Raw genomic sequence first — 24,191 nt, 5'->3', positions numbered from 1 at the left:
TAAATATATTTGTTCTCAACTTAACAACTTGCTGACCGTAAATAATAACAATCCCATCCAGGCTGCCCCCAGATACTTTCTAAATATTTATGTTTAAACAACACAACAGGTAACAAGTGTGGAAAACATCTTGTTCTCTGTCGGGAACTGAATCCCAGCCTTGCCCTGACTGGAAAACGAAGTAAGACCAGCCCAGCAGTGACAGCACTGGCTGTATCCAGGTAATGTCCTTCCCTTCACACTGCAGCTGATGACTGGCAGAGAGCAGCATGCCAGCCTTGGGCTCTCCATTGCTCTGCACTAAGTCAGCAGGGGTTTTATTTTATTCTGGATTTTCTATTAATGCTGGAGTTTTAGGTTTGGGGTTTTGTTGTTGTTGGGTTTTTTGTCCTGTTTTTTTCTTTAATATGAGTCAAATCACTCTTAGCCAAATGCACAGTCACTCAGGGAGCTGGACTTGCTAACTTTATTAAGTGAAAGATGTTGGGATAGTCAGTGGTCAGATAGTAGGCAAACCAGGAGAAACAGCAGGTTTCGGCCAGAATAGCTGTAGAGATCAGTAGCTGCTACAATGTCTGTGCACCATAGAAAAAACGCTATCCTAAGAGTTGCTGGAGATACTACCTCCTTAAAATGTAAACAGGAAGTTTTTGGCCAAAGGACAACTTTGTTGTTAAACTCCAGTCAGTTTGCACAGCCAGCAGTGTTTTAGTTTACTCAATCCCCTTCCTGCAGTTTCATCTGGCTGTAATATTTGTTATCTCCTGCCCCAGAATGTTACGACGTACTGTAAAACAGTTGCTGTCTTTATCTCCAAAGGTGTTGGAATTTTGACAGTTGCTAAAATAATTCCTATATTCTGCAGGCTCAGATTTAGAGTACTTAGTGTGATGTTTATATGCATTGAAAGTGGGAAAGTTTGGGGGTGAGAGTTAGTTTCATTAGTGTTGGTGGCACTGCATGAAGCGGAGATTTCATTGGCTGGTGCCATGACATTGTGTGCTAACAAATCTGAATTCTGAATCTGGCTAGCAGATTAATTAACATCTATAGAGTCTCAGAGAAGGATAGGAGCTTCTGATTTGGCTGGACTGTCCACAGCTAACCCATTGAACGCCAGGAGAGTTTGGATCCAGTTCTAAGTTCAGTCTTTGAAGTACAAATCTTTATATCATCATTCTTCAAATTTAACATTAAAGATAACCTACTCCCCTGAGTATCCCCTGTATCCTCCTAATGGCTACGCATACAGGAGAAAGCCTTGATTCTATTTGTGTCTTGTTCTTAAACTTTTTTCTCTTTTGCTTTCTTTCTCAAGAAATTCCTCCAAGCTCCTAGTTGGTGATGACTGGGGAAGAATCTACTGCTGGTCTGTGGATGGGTAGGAAGAAATAGCCAAGAATTCTTGCTTTTTCAGCCTTTTGAATGGAGATAAATTTACTCTTCAGAGCATGAAAGAATTGGAGAAACTGGAAGCTTATAGTTGGGGGCTGAATCTCAAAGGAGTTGGACTGACCCTGCAGAAAAGTCTGAAATTGGAGAATGAACTCCAAAGTTGTGAGAGAGACACTGACAGATGTGCACATAGACAATGATATTTTGCAGTATTCATCCTGGGAAAACTTTTGTATTTTAAATGTTATTTTAGATACTGAATTTGGCATAATACATTGTATTTCACAAATAATAGCTAGCAAATAAAACTGCCTTGATTATGCCAAAGAGCAATGTAGCTTAATAACATTAAAATATTCTAATTTTAGTACCATAAGATCAAAAGATACTGAGGCTTCAAACAGATGTTAAATGAGTTTGTTGCAGTATCTTTGTTCTTATTAACATACAAGTATGTTAATATCTCAATTTCTACTCTTCCTCCTTCCCTGAATCTGAATGAAAATGTATGCATGCCATCTGAGAAGCTATTTTATTTGCAGAGTGAAGGTAAGAATTCCCAGGTTGATAGTGGTGCCTTTATCCAGCCCCATTATGAACCTGTGTTTTGGTGCAATCTTTGACTTGTTTTTTTTCATAGTGAACAAGGCAGACAAAATGCATGGAATGGGTGAGGATGAAGATCTGGCACAGCTGGTCTACATATTCTTTCCTTCTCCTCCTCCACTGCTTTCTTTCCTAGCCTTGTCCCAATCTTCTCTGGAATATCAGTATATGAGACATACTTCAGGGTTTACTTTCACAATCACCCTGCTTGATAGAAGTTGGTATTTATAGTATAAGAAGGCTGAGGCTATAGTGTAATAAATTTAAGTGCCATTTGTGTTCCTGGTGGAGTTGGAGAAAGTGTGAAAAATCAAGCTCCTTAACATCTTATGAGAATTTGAAGGAGCTAAACTGATAACTTATCTCCCTCTCTTCCCTGCCTCTCCTTGACCTGTAAAGAAATTGAGTATCTTACACACAGAAGAGCTGAGCAGCCACTTAAGCAAAGCAACTTCCTGAACAGCAGACTAGGTCAGGACATAGCCAGGAAGAACATGAAGGACATTATGGCCATGAAGGCTCTTGTGTTCATACCACCAAACACACCCCTGAACAGACAGAGCCAGGAGAGTTCCCTGATTTCCACTGCACTGGGACTGGTTAACACTGCAGGAGTGAAGCCATATGTGTGCAGCACTGGACAGCCAGAGATCAAGGAATGTGAGGAACTGCTATATGCCAAAAACTAGGGCACTGCTTTGTTCATGACTCTTCTTTTGAATTATGTTGCTGAATGAGCAAGACTTCCTATGGCAAACAGCTTCCTTCCCTACAGAGTGCTGAGATATGTCCCCACCCCCAACCCACCTCACAGCTTGGTCAGACCTCCACAGTGAGTGAGGTAATTGCCTGTGGAAAATGTAGTAATTAGAGGCTAGCTCATGTTGCAGACATACAAGGAAGGCTGCATTATGTCTCCACAGATGACCTGACTGGTTATCCTTTCTAACCTCCAAGTGCATGACTGGATGATTCAAATACTATCCTTTCTGTGCTCAGTGAAACATACACTGAAAACAGGCCAAAACACACCAATCTTTTTGCAATCAAAGTAACTCTATGGAGCAAAGGTGGACCATGCCCATCTTTCCTTTTCCTGAGGACTAGGGAAAGGTCAGTTGTCATAGAACTCAACAAAATTAAGTACACTGCTTCTTTCCTCTTCCCTGTGCACATTCCTTAAAAACAAGCTGTGATTTGGATTCATGGACAGAAAGACTTGGACTGCCATCAACTGTGAATACATCTTTACTGAAATATTATAAAGGTGATGAAGAGCCATGAAAGAAGCTCACTACCTGTGTTTCTATATTTTCATTTACCTATTATGCATCTTGATATCTTGATAATTGTGTCGTCTCCTTAGTGCAGCCTGTCTTTGCCAATAGCAGATACTTTATTTTCTAAAGCTGTCACTGGCACCTACTTTGCAGCCTGGACAGGTGCACAAATGGCTCCAATGCTCTCAACATCAACCTGACTATTTGGTATAAGAGGCCAGCTGTAGGCTAGCCATTCATGGCTCATCTCCTTGTGCCTAACATCAGTTCTCTTACATGTTCAAGAGAAGGATGAGGTTCATCAGCTGTTGTTTTGGATCACGGAGAACAAATCCAGAGTCTGCATGTATGAATGCAAGTCACCAGGTTAAGAATTAATGTCTTCCTGAGTCAAGCTTGTTCCAATGTTCAGGGAATTGTAATTTGAGAGAATATAAAAGGCAAATGGATAGAAGTGGGTTTCAATTTCCTTCTGGTGAAAATCCTGATTCGGAGTGATTTGCTGCAAAACAGTGCTTGGTTGAGAAAGTTTTCATTTCTTCTCTAGCTCTAGAGGATTTTTCCCCAGAGTCCTAAATCATAGAAAGAAACTCATACCGTGAGTACCAAAAGCATCACTCCTTGCTAGCAGAGGTAAGGCACAAATGTAAATATGTTGCAGTCATCAGATTTCCTAGGCCTGACACAGCCAGTGTGTGTGACAGTGGCAGAGTGCTACCTGGTCATTTTCCTGCAGGCAAGTCTGCATGACATGAAGATTTTGCTAGAAATTTGTAATATGTGGTTGAACAATTAGCTGAAACTAGCCTTCTTACAAGCACCTACTTTTATATTTGTGGTGTTCTCCTGTGTATTTGGTAAATTATGAATGTCCATGAAATTCTGTCAGCTCTAGATGTGGAAGTAACTTTCACTGACACACAGACAAGACTTGGTGCTAGCTCAGGGGCAGTAGTGTTGCATACTTAGTGGGTATCCTGACGCGATACCGATTCTCGAATGGCCACATGGGATGTAGGGGTGGCAGATCTAGAATATGCTTGAAAAATTAAGCAAGTAGAGCAATTCCACAGCACATACTTTCAGCATAACTCCATTGTTACTGTAAGTGGCACAGTGCGAACATCATCAGAGCGTTGTAATTATCTCAGAGCCAACTTTTGCAAGGGGTAAGTAGCTCAGGGTGAGAATTACCCTTAAAAGAAATTCAAATCCCATTAGGATAAGAAATGCAGAAATAAGGCACAGTCTTAATTCTGCCCTGTAGGGAAACCAAGAAGAGAAATATGGAGCAGCACAACCTTTATGTGGCTTTAAAAATCAGTTTAATCTAATCGAGGACCATAAACCCTAAAATGCCTTAATCATACTTATTTGGTTATTGCACAGACCATCTTGCTTCCTTGTTTGGCAATAGAAGTCTTATAAATGTTACAGTGAGCATTAAATACTGTCTGATTTCCGTAGCTTTCTGTTGGCTAACACTAGGGAAGCAATATTTGCAGACCTCCCTGTGCAGGGCCTTTGCATTCTCGTAAAAAAGAATTTGCTCAGAAATTTTTGGAGAAATTAATGCAAATCACTCTGTAACTCTCACAGGAAAATTTCCCCTGTGATTTTCACCATGTGCTACTGTTCCCAAGTCCTTTTTATACAGGGGTCTCAAAGCTTGCTACAAAATGGTATTGGTAAGAAGATCATCTCATTTGTGATTGCCTATGGCTTTCACAAGGGAACTTATTTGTGAGCCATATGAGCTAAAATAATTTGCAGGAATATGTTCCCTTCTGCATGAAAATGTGGCCTGTTGTGCTTGTCTCTTATCTTTTGGGAGGGACATCCCAAGGAATTTGATAAAGAAGCTCTGGACCTGATCCCAGCTCTCTTGCCTCCTCCTGTGTTGTACTAAGCACCTCTGAGCCAGGTAGCTGGAGTGATCTGTTTGCTTATGGTCACACACATCACTTAGGGACCAGACTAGTAGATAGATTACTGGTGTCACTCTTCAGACCTGTGCATAGCAATCGCTGTCATCGAAGTCAGTAGGGCTGGTGGGGGAATGCCAACCTTCCCTGTGCTTTTTGCCTTACAGACAGGTTGTTGTCAGAGCTCTTCCCAAGTGCCAGGAGGCTCTTGGAAATTTGCTTCATGAAGTTTTTAAAAGGGAACTCCCTCGTTCCCTGCACTGGAATTAAATGTCTCAGGGAAACCTGGTATCCAGGACCAGGCAGCCTTCAGCAGTACATCGGGATCTTGGTGACCATGAGTAATGGTTGCTGTAATGAGTACTGAGCAAATGTAGGCCTATGTGATGGGGGAAGCTGTGCCTTGTGTTCAGTGATCACTTGATGTGTTTCTTACTCAAGTGTTTCAATCCTATGCATGTGGAGGGTTGTTGGTGTAGGGCAGTCACTGAGGGAGCAATGGTGAGTGTGCTGGCTGGGTGGCTGGAGCTGAGGATTTCACGTGAATCCTGTGGTAGAAAGAACATCATGAGGTCTTACTGATGGGGGAGAAGCTGTGTCTGTGTGGGTGACTACAACAGCAGCATGGGAATTTTCCCTGTTTCAGGTTAAAAATTGTCTTTTTACTCAGTTTGGACAGGAGGCTCTAAGGACTTTGCTTCTCCCTCATGCATCTGTTCCCTGGCCAGGAGGGACAATGAAGAGTCATGCTCCCATATCTACTCCAGTCTTGGTGCAATGCTCAGCTCCCATGGGAGAAGCACAGGGATTAAGTCAGAATGTACAGTGAGAGTGCTCTGTGGCCACTCCTGTGCACAGTCCCTTCCCCACAGTCTCCTGGCTGTGGCAGTCTCCACTGAAGTGGTGGTAATAAGTTAAATCTCCTCTGCTAATATCTATGTCTATATTCATTATTCTGACACCACTGGACTAACCAAAATAAAATTCAGTCAAGGTGTAGTCATTTAAGTTTCTGCCTTTGACTGTCATAGTTGCAGAGCACCACATCTGGTAAACCAGCAAAAGTCATATCTTTATTGTGACCATGTGGGACAATGCATGTTGTAAAAAAGGGATTCAAGTAGTGTTATTAAAATAATGAGAGTTGCTGCCAGACTGTGAGGTAATTTGGTTGGGAAAGTGAAATCCTGATTTGCTCCAAAGCCTTTGTCTGCTTGGCAGGCTGCCTTCTGCCTGTAACCTGGCATTTGTTGACTTTGTTTGTGTAAGGACTTAGTTGCCATCTTGCTGGGTGTAACAGCCTGTGATGTTCATGGTGGGTGTCTGTTTGAAGCTCTGGGCAGCTCTTGGCTCTTCAGAGCCTGATTATGAGTTGCATATATACTCCGTATTTGGGCTGTATATTTACAGGCTCTTCCCTGTGGCAGTGCTGGGACTGTGATAAGTGGGAGGAGGCCCACTAAAAATCTACTCAAGCAGGTCTAATTGTACCAAATAGAACAGCTCAGTAGAGTGGAAAATAGTCCTTATATATCTACCCGAAGAAGATAATGACCTTTTAAATAACAGAAGCAATTTTATTTCAATACCCCAATTACTCTGAACTCTCAAATGTCAAAGTGCCAAGCACTTTCAAAATAACTTAATTTAGATATTTATAGCACTTAGACACTGCTAGTTTCTTATCTAACCTAATTATGGGTTGTACAGGAAATTGCAAAGCATCCCAATTAATGTTATTTTTTATAGTGATACATAGGAGTGGCCTTTGCTATTTGCCGTCGTCATGTGCACAGTGATTTACTAATTTTGGCTTTTCAGTTAGTTCCCTGGCAGGACAGAGCTATTCTATCCTCTTGTTTCTCTTTGAGAGCAAACAAGAAGGAAGTAGAGGTAGAACTGAGCACAGCTAGGTTTGCCTGAGAGAATTGAAGGGCGTATGTTCCCGTGAGAGCAGAGTGCCATTGCGAGGCAGGGACATTTAAGGCATAGAGATGTCATATAGAATAATGCTGGCTGGCTGTCAATCTTGTTGATCCTCTCTGGTCTGAGTACTTAGGCCAGGATTCTCCACTTACTTGTCTCTCACAGGACTAGTGCAGGCAAATGAGATTTGTAAAGCTGCTTAACTGACTGCTTGAAAAATCTCTTCACAGATGGTGCTGAGCAGTTTCCCTTCTAGTTCCTGTGCAAAGCAGGCAGAATCAGAAGTGAAGGAAGTGGTGTAGCATCACTGAGCAGTATTCAGTGACTCCTTGTTTGCTTTTATGATAAGGGGAGAACACATGTCTAGTTACCACATTTGAAAGTGTTAACCGTTGCCCATCCTCATATGGTTTTTGCCCTGTATTTTTACATGATGTCTTGGTCCTGTGCTGTTTCCCCCCTGGTGTCAGGAGATAACTGTTTGCCGTCAGAGAAGTTCCTGCAGGCCTCCTCTTTCCTGAGGATAATCCAAAACGATCGACAGCTAGTTTCTCAAAGAAAAATGTGGGGCTGTGAGTAGCTATGTACTGTAGCTGCTGTCAACTATACCCAAGACCATGTCAGCCCACAACAGGAAGACAAAAGTCCCCAAAGGTGATCTTGTCTTGTGCAGCTCTATGTACAGAGTCCTAATGCAGAGTCTGTTGTATTCTCATTTACTTCCTTATGGTAAAATATTGCTGCAAACAAGATAGATAGGATTTTAACATGGCTTATCAACTCAAATTAAGTGGAAAAGTTTGACTCAACAGCTTACGTTCAAGAGGGGCAGAGGGAACAGGCATGCAGGAAGGTAAGAATTCCCTTTCCCCAAAGTTTTTCCCTAGGCAGAACCAGAACCCGAGTGATCTTGCCTGGGGACTCTGTGCACATGACCTCCTACTTCTATGGTGTGAGGTGCAGGAGAATTCCAGGTCCTGCACAGCAGGGAAAAAATGCAATTGTAGTGACTAGCTGTGTCAAGTACTAAAATGAAAACCTGAGCAGGTCTCAGCTGGAGGCTTGAAAAGGGCTGCCGGAACAGTTCTGATTGTGGTGGTCAAAGACTGAAAAGCCTCTTGTGAGGTTTGCAAACAACCCAGCAATGCTGATGAGGAACAAGAGAGACTCAACACAATATGGTGCCAAGACAGGTAGGATTCTTGCCCTACCTCTTGCTATGCAGTCAGTAGAGCACATTGCTTCATCATTTAGACTCCAAGTGGAAATGCTGGAATATGAAACTTCTGTGAAGTTTGTTGAAAGAACTGGGGCAGCCAGGGAGAGGGATTGTTTGAGATTCATATGTTGGAGCTATGGTGTGTTTCAGCAGGTGTTTTCCTCTGTGGACCGTGCTGAGCATGGGATCTGGGAAGCCAGCTCAGAACCCAACCTAACCATTCCCTGAATCTCCAAGGCTGTTTTCTCTGAAATAATTCATTAATCTTTTCCAGAGAATCAGTGTTGGGAATCATTTGTTCTTTACAAAAGGAAAGCTTGACAGAATTGAAGTTGTTAATTCTCTTTTCAACCTTCCCTTCGATAGACTCCAAATATGGAGAAGACTGTTAAGAGTCAAGGGAGATATTCTGTATGTCTACTGGGGAAAAGGCAAGAAGATATAGCCTATATACTAGGAAACATTTTGAATTATATGGCTGTGGAAATGGATGGTGAGGCGAGTGTATGGAACCTTATCACTTTAAGTTTCTAAGAAGAGGCTAGACCAGTCTCTACTAGGTTAAGTCAGGCTGAGTTGGTCTATCATGTGATAGACTTAGCTGACATCTCAAAGTCTGTACTAGCATCATTTTCTCTTTTTTTTTTTTTTTTTTTTTTCTGAGAGGAATAACACAAACTTGGGGTATTCTATTGACATGCAGTCTTTCAAACTATGCTGCCTCTTAACCAATGGAGTCAAACCAGGTGGTGGAATAAAGCACACTGAATGAGTGTATTTCAGATTAGTGCAAGAAACTCAGATGAGGAATTGTTATGCGGTGGAATTTAGGAATTTTATGTTTTACCCTGGCATGTTAGACTGAAGCCAAAAAGGATCTTTGCACCTTGATGTCACTCACCAGAGGTGTTTTGGAGAAGCCATCAAGAAGCAGAATTTGACCTACGAATCAAACATCAAATGAGACCTCATCTTGTCTGAGTCCTGCTATGCCAGCAGAACCTGGCCAAATCCTGGCTAAGGACACAAGTTTATTGAACTTCTTAATGAAGAGAACCCCACAATTATGTTACAGTTATTCCAAAACAAATAATTTGCTTGTAATTACAGAGATAATGACATTCTGACCACACCTACCAATTAGAAAGTTGTAATAAAGAGTAATAAAACACCTTTTCCTTGGGCTGCAGAATCAACCCCCGCACAGCCTGTGACACTAATATGACTTACTCCTATTTGCTGATGGAGGATTCTGGTAATAAAATTTAATGTGGAGGAACAAGGTGCATTTAACCAAAGCTGTAAACATTTCTAATTCTATTTAAAGCTATAGGGTGCAGTACATTAACATTTAATAATCTGATACTAAATTGGTGTGAAGCAAATAGAGCTGTATTTGTTAAAATTTCAGCACTAGTCCATGTTTTACCAATGACAACAGAAGGAGTAACCAAAATAGTATGACTCAGCAGACTCCAACGGCTGCTTAATAAGTTATTATGAGTCTTCATGGGAGCTCCTGTCATAAAAGAACAGTGGACCACATTCAGTTCTGCTGCTGCTCTGTGGCCGTTCTGCTGAAGCCAGAGGGAGTTAGGCCAGAGATTAATTTGACATTGTAGTCCTGTTAAAAGGAGCTAAATCCAACTTACTCTGTTTTTTTCCCACTAAAGCACATTATACTCAGTGAAATTTTCTTCTCCATAGTCTTTTAAGTGAGTTGCTTTCATACTTAAATTTGTACAATTAATTGCAAAATAAAGGATGATGTTTTCCTTTCTCCAATGATATGATCTGACATTAAATCTGGGTGGACACTGCATAAGAAAAAGCATAGGAGATGTCTGCTTGGGAAAGTGGGTATTCTCCTAAGTAGGATTTCTGGCCTCCTTTCACTCAGCTGGTCTGTTGCCTTTCAGGATTCTGCTGTCTTATGAAGTCAGTCACAAATGGAAAATATTCTAAAATCATGGAATTTTCTGCTGAATGAAAAATACAATTCCCACCTCTTGCGATTGTCTAAAGTCTGAGTACGAGATAAAGACATATCCTCAAACTGTTGTCTAGCAAGCAATAAATCCTATACAGACTGGAAGAACTTATCTCATTAAAAAAGGTAATTTATTTAGCTCAATTAACTATTATTTTGGGGAATTAGATATCAAACATAAACAAGAATATATAGAATATTAATACATCAAGAATGATATTCATTGAAATATTGGGCATATACATACAGTAGAGGATTTTTCTGAACAATGGGCACAATGGCCAGTTGTATGTAAAAGGAATGTTTATATACCAGACTTTAAAAATGTTTCACAACTAAGTGGTCGACTCATTAATGTGTTAGGAATTTATTTTTAATTCCAAATGAATCACTAATAAGCTCTATACTTTTCTAAGGCCTTCCTTACAGCTGTCTGCAATAAAAGATGTCGTCTCTGAAAAGTCAGTCAAACTCTGGCTGTTCCAAAACTGATCCCTGAACATTTGATCACTCTTTAGCACCAATTTCTTTTTGGTTAATGAGTTGATGGCTGTTGTCATTGAAAGTCCATCACCCGATCACAAAACAAGGAAAAGTACTGTGCCCTTTTGGTGGGTGATTGAACTCCTTGGATAATTAAAAGGTGAAACAAACATTTTCTTGACAGCTTGCAAATACAAACATTAAAAATGAAAATAAATACTAGCAAACCTATTGATAAAAGCTGGCCTTAGTTTGGAAAAAACTGTTTTGATGAGGGACTAGTGTTGGAATTAGTACCATACATAATAGCCAGCCTGACAAGCATTTCTTAAGTTATTTTTTTATACAAGAGATTTTTATCTAACATGGAAGCAGGTGACTGTATTTTACATTTACATATCCTGGCTATACAGTAACAGATTATGTATGCTGCCTAATCTCTACTCCTGTTCAGAAAAGTTAAAAAGCAGTTTATACAGACTCTGATTCTGGTGAAGCCCTCCAAAAGGCAGTGATGTGTTCTCTCCCTTTGTTGCGTGTCCCCATCCCTGCATTGTCACCCCTGCGCTCCTCTCCTGCTCTCCCATGGAGTAGCAAAAATAAGGTCATGAGTATTCCTGCAATGGTTACTAGCTGTGCTCTGAAGCCTGGTGAGAAATGGCTGTATCTCTAAAAAGGCCTGACCTGTAAGGGAGGAAGCAACACGGATCACCTTGGTTAGGACTTCAAAACACAAAGCCTTCAAGTGCTGCTTCAAAATCCACACTAAATACTGCTACATGAATGGCCTGTCAAGGGGCTCCCTCCCAGACCTGGAAAGGACCTGGCACATGCCAAGTATCAGATCTCCATGGACTGAGGGTGAGATAAAAGGCCCATGCTTTTACTTCTCCATTAACTCTGTGGTTAATAAAGGGCTAAAGCTTCCCAAGGGCTGAAGGATGTTGAGTACCTAACTCTCCCTGAGCTTTGGTAGAATTTGGGCATTGGAGATTTAGGAGCTTGGAAACATCAGTCCAGCTATCCTTCTTGTCTGAAATGCCCAGGTTGCCACATTTTCCGTGAACGTGTATCACAGGAAAAGGAAGAATCCTTTCTCAGTTATCAAGAGGTGGAGAAAGTGGAAGAGTATTTTGTGCTCTCTCATTAGGCTCATTTCCAGATCTCCTGAGCCCTGGTCTTTCTAAAGAAATAACTCCAAAGTGAGCAAGGCGTTAACAGAGTCTGCTCTATACTAAAGCAGAAGCTGTGTGATTTTTCCTCTAGATCAGTAGCTCAGTAATGTAGGCCACAGGAGGAAACTTCTGCAGATTTGGAAGCACTAATCTAAATCAAGGCCAAAAGCAGTGTCCTGGTTCTGTCACAGTCTTTTACTCACTATCAAGTTTTTCCTATTCCCAATCAGATTTTTAAAAAGATCAAATCCTGGAAGATGTTCCCAAGCTATAAATATTCTTCCTTAAATCATTGGGGTTTAACTACAAATGTTTTCTCTGGATTATTTTGAAATGTTTTATTTCAAGCACTTAAGAAGTTTACTAAGAGCAGCATAAGTTTTTAAAGACAATGACATTTAGAAAGGGAATTTGAAAATATAGAAACCAAACCTTTTTATAACTATTTCTGCAGGGGGAAAAAAACAGAAAAAGTAATTTTAGCTTTTTCTTTGATGTAGAAAAAAGTCTTAGCTTTACTGAGCTAATATTTTTCTGATTGGAAAAACAGCATTAAATTGACAAAATTCCTGGTTAGTGATCTTTGTCTTCAAAAGCAAGTTGATGTGCATGGATCCTGACACTAGTTCTTCTGAGCCTTGCTAAGATGTTGATGTTTGCAGCTGGATTTGTCATATTAGCATCAAAGAAGGAATAATGTTTAGTATTGGAAATGCCCCAGGTGAAGCTTCAGGCCATTTGAAACAGGGGGACTCAACATTATGAAGGGTGTCTCTGGGATGTCATTTGTAGACCAGTTGCTTTTTCTATGATTACTTTCAACTACATTTTGTTTAAAAGTCTCATAGAAAAATAGAAATGCATGAACAGAAATAAAAAAATAAGGACATTTGTATGATTTTTATAAATAAACAGCACAGCAAGAATTAAATAGAATACAGACAAAGGATATTTATACAGGCATGAACTATTACAGCTTGTTCTCCTCAAAGAGTATCTGTGCATAGACTGTCGTACTGGGAATGCCTTTGGCTTCCTGAATCGGCTTCATAAGTTCAAGTTCAGCGTATGTTAAATTCTCCTCTGCGATTTTTGGCTAGGAAACAGAACCAACAAATTACAGTTATAATGTCATTACCACTGAATGTAAATATTCTATAGAATGGGCTGTATTTCTTCTCTCACACATGCTAGTTCTACTCACTCAACCCAGGACAGCTGTTAATCAGTTTAGTCTGCACTAGAGTTAGTTCATAAAAAATGAAATAAAAATAACATTAAAAATAATAAACAGAAAATAAGATTTTCAGGTTCATTTCCAATTTCTCCTTGTTTCCCAAACACTGAAAATTTTAATTTGACAATTCAAATATTGCAAATTTGAAAGATGTGTGTTAGCAAAATGTTTAGCATCTATAATCCTATATTTTCCAATTTAATTTTAGTTATTGCGGATTTCACAATTTGAAATATATATACCAGATTTGCTTCCCAGCTGTAAACCTTGGACTGGTTACATCTCTAATCACAGCCACTCACAGTACCTCGCTCATTATGTTTCTTAACAGAATGAAAAAGCATGCTAAAAATATGCAGAGAGCAACAAAAATGGATAGAATTGAGTTACTGTCATTCCATTGGGATTTCACCACTTTTGCCATGCTATAGACGAGTTCAGAGTTTAGAACAAAGGCCATACAATCAAAGACATCTGAAGTATTACACTGGTTGAGTTTTAGACTTAAAACTATAAAACTTAGCTAAGAGAGAAGTTATCAAGAAAATTTACTGAACAAATTTCACAAGTGACAGAAGAGCTGCCTACTGGTGTTGGGGACTTCATCCAGACTCAGAGTGGTGGCTTAGAGGAGGAAAGTCTTGTCTTGTGTTCCTTTGTGTGGGTTGGCTCATCACTTGGGAGTGGGTTGTTCATATCACATTCACCTCAGAAAATGTAGCAACAAACAAGAGTTGCTGTGAAATTGTACATGGGGCCCTAGTACTTGAAATGGATTTCAGTTCATCTGTAGGAGATAGAAGTCTGTGCTCCCTGAAGAAGGGTGAACTGCTAAGGTCCTGTGCAAGTGAAGAACTGGAGAATTTATTCTCTTATCTTTTTGGATACTGTGTTTTACCTGAACATAACTGGTGTCCTCAAGTTTAAGTCTAAAAAGGACAATTAAAACAAAACAAAAAACATTTCAGCCATGCAAATTTTTGCAGTCACAAGACTATGCCTTATAAAAAAGGTTGCCTCTCTGACACCAAGAAAGGCTTTGGCAGTTGTAAACTGAAAACTCACTCAAAGTTCACAAAGCAAGATTTTCCATACAGTACTTAGTTATAATGAAGAAATTGACAGTATATTCCAATGCCAAGAGTTTCCTTCATGTTTTATTTACTTTATTTCTTTCTGATTTAACATAAATGATTCCTGTTTCCTTGAAATGTGTTTGAATAATAACTATATTGTCTTCTGACTAAAAAGATAAACATCTTATATCTTCTGAAATCAGTCCCTGTGCTCTCCTGCTTCCTGTCTTTTGCACTGCTCTGGAATCCTCTCATTTTGCCTTGACAGTTGCTCACACTCTGCATTTCAGATTGTTTCCCTCTGGGTGGATCAGTTTACACTTTTCCAGCATTAATTTAATCTTATTTCTTCTCTGCAAATCTGATCCTGAAATACTTTGTGCAGCTGCTGCTGCAAGTGGTGTCACTGAAGTCAGTTGATCTGTGCATATGAGTTAAGGCCATTTGCAGGGCTAATTGTCTGCAGGACTGTAATATTTGCATTTGACTATTCATGTGGGCTTCCCTCCCTCCCCCTCTGGCCTGGGTAGACCTATGTGAGCTCAGCTTCTGTGCCTCGTTCACTGTCAAATGCTCCACTGTTGACTACACAGAAAATTTCTTGCTTTCATTGAATTCTCTGGTAAAATGATGTAAAGGACTTCCTGTGGATCCCAGCCTGGTCTTATATGTAACAGAAATAAAATCACACATTTCTTTTCTTTGTTCATGTATCAGAACTGAACCACATGTTTAGAAAGACATCTGTCCTATCCTGGCTTTGGTTTAAAAAAACTTGGTGAACAGCTCTGATAATTTTTATATTCCCCTCTTCTTTCTAGCCTGAGAGTATTAGCCTCAGTTTCTAGGCATTTGTTTTTGCCTTTTATGATATGTTAAAATTTCTTTTGAGATTTCAAAACTATATGTGCCATCTATTCAGTAGATAGTACAGAGGCTAAATACCAGAGTTAAGTTGAGGCTGGACATCACAGTAACACCAGGAAATGCTGAAGACTGAACAACATGCCTCTGGATAAACTCAAACACACAAGGGAAGCTTACAGAGGATGGAAGCAAGGACAGGTAGCCTGGAAGGAATACATAGAAATTGTCTGAGTAGCCAAGGATCAGGTTAGGAAGGCCAAAGCTCTAACGGAATTAAATCCGTCCGGGGACATCAAGAGCAACAAGAAAAGCTTCTATAGGTGTGTTAGTGATAAAAGGAAATAGGAAAATATGAGGCCTTTCCAGAAGGTAATGGGAGACCTGGTTATTTGGGATATGGAGAAGGCTGAGGTGCTCAACAATTCTTTTGCCTCAGTCTTCACCAGCAAGTACTCCAACCACATCGCACAAGCCTCAGAAAGCAAAAGCAGGGACTGGGAGAATGAAGGACCAGCCACCTAGGAGAAGATCAGGTTCATGACCATCTAAGAAACATGAAGATGTACAAGTCTATGGGACGTGATCGGATATATCCATGGGTCCTGAGAGAACTGGTGAATGAAGTGGTTAAGACACTATCCATCATATTTGAGAAGTCATGACAGTCCAGTGAAGTTCCCACTGACCGGAAAAAGGGAAACTTAATGCTCATTTTTAAAAAGGTAAAAAAGCAAGACCTGGGGAACTACAGGCCAGTCAGTCTCACCTCTGTGACCGACAAGATCATGGAGTGGATCCTCCTGGAAACTATGCTAGGGCACATGGAAAATAAGGAGGTGATTGGTGACAGCCAACGTGGCTTCAGTAAGAGCAAATCATGCCTGACAAATATGGTGTCCTTCTACAACGGGATTACAGTGTTGGTAGATAAAGGAAGAGCAAATGACATCATCTACCTGGACTTGTGCAAAACATTTGACACCGTCCTACCTGACATCCTTGTCTCTAAATTGGAGAGACAAGGGTTTGATGGATGGATGATTTGGTGGATAAGGAACTGGCTGGATGGTTGCACTCAAAGAGTTATGAGTGAATGGCTCAATGTCCAAGTGGAGATCAGTGATGAGTGGCATTTCTCAGGGACTAGTGTTGGGACCAGAGCTGTTTAACATCTTAGTTGGTGACATGGACAGTGGGATTGAGTGCACCTTCAGCAAGTTTGTTGATGACACTAAGCTGTGTGGTGCAGTCAACACACTGAAAGTGAGGGATGCCATCCAGAGGGACCTGGACAGGCTTGAGAGGTGAAGTCCAACAAGGCCAAGTGCAAGGTCCTACACATGGGCTGGGGAAATCCCAAGCACAAATACAGGTTGGTTGATGAGTGGATTGAGAGCAGTCCTGCAGAGAAGGACTTGGGAATGTTGGTTGACAAGAAACTCATGTGCACTCACAGCCCAGAAAGCCAACCGCATCCTGGGATACATCAAGAGAAACATAGACAGCAGGTTGAGGGAGGTGATTCTCCCCCTCTGCCCCACTCTCATGAGACCCCACCTGCAGTGCTGTGTCCAGCTCTGGGACCTCCAACATAAGAAGGACACGGACCTGCTCAAGTGGGTCCAGAGGAGGCCACAAGGATGATCAGGGGCCTGGAGCACCTTTGTTATGAGGACAGGATGAGAGAGTTAGGGTTATTCAACCTGGAGAAGAGAAGGCTCTGGCAGCCTTCCAGTACTTAAAGAGGGCCTACAGGAAAGATGGGGAGGGACTCTTTATCAGGGAACATAGTGATAGGATGAGGGGTAATGGTTTTAAATGGAGAGAGGGTGAATTTAGATTTGATATAAGGAAGAAATTATTTTCTGTGAAGGTAGTGAGGCAGTGGAACAGGTTTCGAGGAGAAGTTGTGGCTGCCCCCTCCCTGGAAGTGTTGAAGGCCAGATTGGATGGGGCTTTGAGCAACCTAGCCTAGTGAAAGGTGTCCCTGCCCATGGCAGGGGGGTTGGAACTAGGTGATCTTTAAGGTCCCTTCCAACCCAAAACATTCTATGAAAACTTTAGGAACAAGTTGTTGGTCACTGACAGAGTAAAACTCTACATTTCCTAAGACTGACCCAGTGCATCTTTTGAAGTAGAAATATTTTCAATGTTGCTCAGGGCAAGCTAAATCTGTACATGCTTTCCCCTTTGCTGTTTAATTGTATTTCATGTTATGTTTCCATTTAGAAAATGCCGCATGTCCTAAAATAGCCACCCCAACGCCCAGCTCATGTAAATTTTAGAACTAAGATTTATGAAATCATATTGTCCAGGTGTTTTATTATATTATCTCAAAATTGCATTGTTTTCCAGTGTAGATTATCTCTTTACTCTTACTTTATTCTATTATGTTTGGATATGAAAAATAACACTAGATTCCCCAAAACAAGTCATTGGGCAGTAGTGGCTGATGTGTTGCTTTCATACATTTTTATGATGTTCCTATAGTAAACATAATTTAATAAAGCCAAAACACACTAAATAAATAATTGCATCTAGAAAAGCAATAAAACCAAATAAAATTAGTACTTTCATAAGTGGAAAAGGTACTTCAATTACTGCTACAAGCAACAGCACACCATAAAATGTGTAGAATAATTTCCCTTATGCATATTTCTAGTATGTAATAATTTGATTGAAAATATGAAGAAACACACAGGAGGTTCAAAATTGTGAAGGGTATACAGTTTTCAGCAAAGGATGCGTAATAGCAGTGCATGGAAGCCAACACTACTTTAAAGTACCTATGGTAGCCAGGGTTTTATTCCATACACTCGTCTGTACTTCATTTATCAACCACATGTTTAATTTAATTTTGATGGTTTGTTTGTCCAAAATCAATTTTCTTTTTGAACAGGCAGGGAAAGAAAACTAATTCCACGACTTCTTCTCTCATTTGGATTGGATAGAGTTTTGGCAGTGTAAACCTGGAATCCTTCCACCACCTCCTTTTTGGAACAATGGCGTGACTTTAATAACTGATGTTATAGGTGGGATTGATACCAGGGCAGAAGAGGAAGAAACAATGTATGACTGGCCATTCACCTCTCTCTTTCTGTCCTGGCTCTTCATTTAAGAAGTCATTGGGATTTCTGTGGCTACAACATCCTTTCCTGAAAAATTACATCATTTTTCTAAACTAACATTGAAATGATTTCTTCTAATAGAATTCTATTCCAATGTTACATGTCTAGATACAGGCTTTATATTGTATGACTGTTTTCTTGTTCTGGGATCATACGTTTTGCAGAAATATAAATTAGGAAGAGTGATAATTTTCCAGTGTATTTCCTGGCAAATGCAAAATGATTCCTCTTCCAGATTTATTCCAGTTTAATTTTAGTTTATTACAGGGCTTCCCAAGGGAAACTATTCGAAAGAGCTGACTTATAGGAATATTATTCTTAATAAACAATCTGCAAAGTAAATCGTGTGAATATTTAAAAGAAACTAAGGTATGTGTATACATAATCTTGGTTTTATTTCATTTTTCCAGTATGTGTTAGAAATTACCTAAAGGGTTGGGTTTTTAATGAAAATTACTTTGATTTTTTATGTCATAATTACCAAGAATGTCAATTTTGCTCTTCCCAGGCTTAGCTGGTTTGTTTCTTGACAGCCTCAAGGATGTTTACTATGAGCACTGTCAGGCTGAAAGTTCTTGAAGTTTTAACTAAAACCACTTTTATCCAAATTTATAATTAGGTATGAAGAAAACAAGCAAATAACCTCATAAACTTAACTTGTCTGGAAAAACAACTGATGCTAACTTGCAGCTATGGATTTCTGCAATCTCAGTGTTCCATGACCACATCAGTTATCATGAAGATGACAAAATTAATATGAATTTCTAATTTAAAAAAAAAAAAATAATTCCCCTGATTCTAGTTTACTATCAAAAATAAGCAGAAAAGGACTCATTTCCCAGTTCACTTCAATCTTAAGTATTTTAGGGACTATTGCTGCAAACATTTGCCTTGGAATTCAGTGTCTATATGATTGCATGTGATGGAGGTTTTGTTTGGGATATGATGCAATATGACTCTAACACAGGACCAGGGCAAAAAATTATGTTTATAGACCAAACTGAATTTTCACCTCTGAGTTTTCTGGATTTGAAAAGCATGTGTTCCCAGTTCCAGTCAGAGCTTCATAATATTTTTAGTAACTCAGATTTCCCACAGCAGCACTTGGAAATTAAATCCCACCCTCACTGGTACGCTCTGAGCTTGTGGCTGCATGGAGTAGGTCAGCAAGGATAAAACCTTGCCAACTATGCATATGTTTGCTGGCTTGATTGCCAGTACATGGCAAATTGGCACCTATGGACTGGCCATGCTGTGCTACTGGGATCACACTGCGGTGCCAGGGGGATGCTGTAGGAAATGCAGATGGGAAAGTTACAGAGTCAGGAGGTGGTGGTGAGGTTTGTTTGATCCACTCTCTAGGAATTGCACTTCTCTCCAGGTTACTCCACAGCACAAAGAAAGGAGCCCTGCCCCAGTGTCATGAAATAGTTCCTTCTTAGCAAGCATATGCTGGAACTACAATTTTTTCTCTCCCTTTCTCTTGCAAAGGCCAAACTCAAATCTTTGGCCTTTTCCCTTTCATATTTGAGAAACATCCTGTTCTGTAGCCACACTTGGTAAGGAGCTCCACCAGAAAAATGCAGATACTGTCAAGATGGCACAGCTCAGGAGCATCCTGTGTCACTGCCTGAGCACACTCAGTCAGAAAGTGTCTAGACAGGACTCTCCAGGCCAACTGTATGTGCTATAGCCACAGGGACAGATCAGATTGTTGCTCCTCTCTGCATGAATGCCCAGATGGGAGGAACCTGCATACTGAGTGCAGCCTAAGGGGAAAGGGCTAGCCCATCTTCTCCTCTGCATTATCTCCCTTTCATACGCGTCTTTTTCTTTTTTTTTAAGCTGTCAAAGGGGATGGTGTATGGCTGCCAGCTTGGCCAGCACCTTAGGGTCAGTTACAGAGGTAGAAGGCAAGAGTGTGCTGAAGCAAAGGTTCAGCATGTTTGATGGACAGGCTGCAACTCCCTTGTCTGGGCCACCTGGACATAGGGAGACAGCACATACTAGCAGTGAGATTAGGCAGGATTTTACAAAGTTAATAGTGAGAAAACTCACTGTAACTTGAGAGAGAAAAGGATTGGTCTTTCACAAGCCTTTTTTTTTAAATATACACTGGAAAACTACTCTCTCTAGAATGTGTGGTCTTTCTTGTGCTGAAATCAGTAGTACTCCTCAGGGCCATACACTTTATGCTCAAACACTATGAACTTCAGTGGGAGGGCTCCCTCACTAAAGTAGTAACTTAATTCACGGGTCAGAAAGAGATTTCTTTTTTCTCTTTAGAGATTCGGGTGTTTACAAATGCCAGTGCCTTGATTGCAGGCAGAAAGCCAGATATTCCCCTGGAAGAGAGGAGCTTCGAAGACTACTTCTGCAGACCTTCATGAAAATCTGAAGCTAGATCTGCAAGATGAGTTATCCTCTAGAAATGCAACTGTTAGAAAGTAAGAATGCTAAAATATCAAGGGAGCCTTTGTCTTCTCAGTGCCAAATCTGAGAAATATGACATTGGAAAATATGGGGAATAGGAAGTATGACCTTTAGTGGCACTATCAGTTATAAAGTACTGGTTCTTTCCATTATGATGACTACTTTTTGCTCCCTAGAATAAAAAGAACTTCCCAGACTCCCTTGGAACAATATCTACAACAATATGTGAAGCCTCTTTCAGCACTGCATCTAAATTTTGCTATTGAATCCTGTGGAAGTTATGATAACAAAATCAGGGACAAAGATGATTTACTAAGTCCCATTGAATGATTTTATTTTAAAGAAACAGAATCCCACAAATGTAGGGCAGGTACTTACTCTAAGGGGTGAGCCACTCCATCTTTCTTCATTAACAGATTTAAACATACCTGGCAGAGAGGTTTGTCCAGCCTGTTCTAACAGCTTTTGGGGAAGAGTGTCCTCACCTTTGCTAATACTTTATTCTTTTACAGTTTCAGAGTTATCCCTAGATTCTAAACCAATATTGCTGGAAATTGGGCTGATTTCTTTTTAGCCTTCCAAAAGGCCCAAGGAAGTAATTAAAGGTTTTCAGTTCTCTGGTGACACTTTTATTACTCCAAATGTGTCATCACACGAAAATCATCTGCTGTGGGATTTTGTAAATACACAAGTCTCAGCACAATTCCAGCAAGAGATTTTATATATTTATACAAACTGTTTCTTCTTGGGGTAAAGCTGGCAACCTGTGATCTGAACGGGAAAGCAGGCATAATTCAGTAGTTTTGAATTTGTTGTGTTCTGAGTGTCAACCTGAATGTGTAAATGATATTCATGTTCCTATGGACATCTCACATCCTAAGGAAAGAATGAAAAAAAATAAAAAAAGGATTACTCATCTCACAGAGAGAAAAATTATGTGGACTGGATGGAAATATTCAAGAATCACAGGGAGTCAAGTTAAAAAATGTTCACCACTCCTTTGCATATCATATGTACAATGTTATTTGAAATCTGTGGAGATCAATAATGCCTTAAGAAATTGGAAACTTAAATCATCACCCATTGTTACATATTGTGGAGGAAACAACTCTTCTAACAGAGGGTGGCATAGCTTTTAATTTAAAATCATCCAGGAGAAAGCATGATATGATTGTTCCCAGATCCAGAATCCACAAATCACTGAACAGATGTATTTCATTTCATTTTCCTTTCTCAAGGAAAGGGCCAATGGTACCTGCAGGTTAAGGCTAATGAGGAATCCTACTAGTTGTGCAAAAAACTGACTAGCCTAACATTACTAGCTACCTTGATGCATATGGTATAAGACTAGTTTGAATGATGTAGTGGTTAATTGTAAGATGAAAAAGAATACGGGGAAAAAATTGACTCATCTAGCAAGTACAATCTTGCAACGTGTAAATTTTCTCCCAGTTTTCTGTGAGGATGAAGCTGCAGCACAGCAGACTGGAGCACAGGTCAGAAAGCACAAATTTCCCAGCAATCAAAAACCAAAAGCAGCTCTTTACATTTCACAGCTCTGATGTGGTAATCAGACTGCAGATAATTCACTCGCACATCTAGACCCCATTCCCAAAAGGACTCCAAGGTCACTGGTTCTGATATACAGTGGATCTGGTTGGTTTGTTGTACCATGGAAAATGCACTCCTGAAACCTAAAAGTCAAAAGGGGATCATTTGTAATACAGGAAACATTCACCTGATTTCAAAGTGGGACAATTATATGACTTAGCAGAGGCCACATAAGTCAGCAGCAAAATCAGGAAGGCTCTCTATAGCCTGTCTTATCTGTGCAGGTATTCTTCACCTTAAAATTTAGTGTGAAAATGAAGAAGTCAACAAAAATTTTGCATAAGTAAAGATTACAGGATTTGATCTAACCTGAAGTCACATCCTTTCCATTGGCTCTAGTGCATCATACAGGAGCTCCTAAGCTTGGTGGTGCAAATCTTCATAAAAAGACACTGAAACCTTTTCATTTAGATGATGTTCTATAACTGACACTCTTGGGCTATGGCAACTAATCTCTAGGAGGTAACGAAAATCTTACCAGAAAATTTGGTTGAGGAAGTATAGAATATATAAAGATATTTATCTTTACCAACTCAGAGGGCTAAGTACTTAAGGCTATAGCAGAACAGCCCTTAGAGAGCAGAATTTGTGGGCCCCTAGAATTTTCTTCTTCCTAATGACTCTCCGTGCTTCTTGCATGCTATAAAAAACATCCCTTTTTTCATTTCAGCATCTCTATTTCCTTTGATCTGTACACATTTCTCATTGATGCTAATAGAGAATGACACTGATGGGGAATATTTTTGCAACAAGGGGAGCATAGAATTGTTATTCTGGCTAAAGCAAAAGCAATATGACTTAAGCAGAGTTTTTAAAAGACTTTACTCAAGGCTGTGCAATTGAACATGATATTAGGCTTTCTCTCTCTTTTTTTTTTTTTTTTTTTTTTTTTAATTTTCATTGAGATTATGTCCATATTTTATCCAGGTTATTGTATTCTTGTAAAATTATACTGCAATCCACTCTAGCACGTTAACAACAAAAGAAATTCTCTAGCTTATTATAAACATCTTTCAAGAAACCAGAAGCACATGTCCTCTGGAAATAATTTTGCTGGTATTTAGGCTATTACAAAAAATTTCCCAAAACACTGAAATTATTTTGTAATGTTCCCTTATACTCTAGCTTGTTTGCTTAGGTTTTCTAGAATATTCTCCTGGTGCCCTGGTATGGTACCTTCCTTGGGTTGCACAGGCAAGCTGCAGAAGAAGTCAAGAAACTCAGCAATTTGAGTCTGTCTTTGCAGTGATGATTACCTAGTAACTATGCCATCAGTGAAAAAAGACCTTGTGCAGACACCAGCTGTGCAATAATTACAGTTGGAAAGAAAAGATTATTTTATCCTGCAGAGATTTGGCAGGATGATGATAATAGTTTTTTGCCCCAAAGCAGACTAAAAATTTAAAATCTGAGAAGTTTTGTGGAATTAAAAAAATGGGGAAGCAAGTTTGCTGAAAATCAATAAAATGTTTCATTTAGATGAATTTTATATGTCTTTTTCTCCATAATTATTACCATTTTGTACCTCTGTTGAAACTTCTTTTACTTCAAGTAGTTTAATTTCCTCACTGAAAATTCATTTAAAAGCAGAAAATATTGAATTTTTCTTTTCTTTTTTCTGAGAATACTAAAACATAGATCTTTAACCAACTGTGTTGTAAAGGGAGGCAGGAGAAACAGAAATGGGAAACAGTTCTGGGGAGTGTCATGTCCAGCTTCTGAACATGCCTCATAGACTGACTTGGGTTTAGTTTACTTTGCCCTTTATTGCACTTTATTGCTAGGTGAGTTTGGGTCTTGAAAATCATTTGGATAATATTTATTGGATTACTCTTGACTT

At 39.8% G+C, this 24,191-nt stretch overlaps 2 protein-coding genes across 4 annotated transcripts in view; one reads left to right on the top strand and one right to left on the bottom strand.

Moving 5' to 3' along the window:
* The window catches only part of WDFY4 (WDFY family member 4), a 144,955-nt gene extending 142,879 nt beyond the window's left edge, over positions 1-2,076 (top strand). For both annotated transcript variants that reach the window (XM_033001780.2, XM_033001778.2), the window contains exons 61-62: positions 110-221; positions 1,319-2,076. In XM_033001780.2, the coding sequence (XP_032857671.2) occupies positions 110-221; positions 1,319-1,385 (179 nt within the window). In that variant the 3' untranslated portion in view covers positions 1,386-2,076. The remainder of the gene's footprint in view (positions 1-109; positions 222-1,318) is intronic.
* A 7,246-nt stretch (positions 2,077-9,322) lies between these two features.
* Positions 9,323-24,191, bottom strand: part of VSTM4 (V-set and transmembrane domain containing 4) — a 42,556-nt gene continuing 27,687 nt past the window's right edge. The window contains exons 8-9 of one of the 2 annotated variants that reach the window (XM_042787004.1): positions 22,335-22,434; positions 12,926-13,095 (exon numbers count right to left, since the gene is read on the bottom strand). In XM_042787004.1, coding sequence (XP_042642938.1) covers positions 22,369-22,434 — 66 coding nt within the window. In that variant the 3' untranslated portion in view covers positions 12,926-13,095; positions 22,335-22,368. Of the gene's footprint in view, positions 13,096-22,334; positions 22,435-24,191 lie in introns of both variants that reach the window. The other variant, XM_042786998.1, reaches the window with a different exon arrangement.

The sequence above is a fragment of the Tyto alba genome, unplaced genomic scaffold (assembly GCF_018691265.1).
Source record: "Tyto alba isolate M040663 unplaced genomic scaffold, T.alba_DEE_v4.0 Super-Scaffold_1, whole genome shotgun sequence".
Lineage (NCBI taxonomy): Eukaryota > Metazoa > Chordata > Aves > Strigiformes > Tytonidae > Tyto > Tyto alba.
This window is presented reverse-complemented; position numbering and strand designations above follow the sequence as displayed.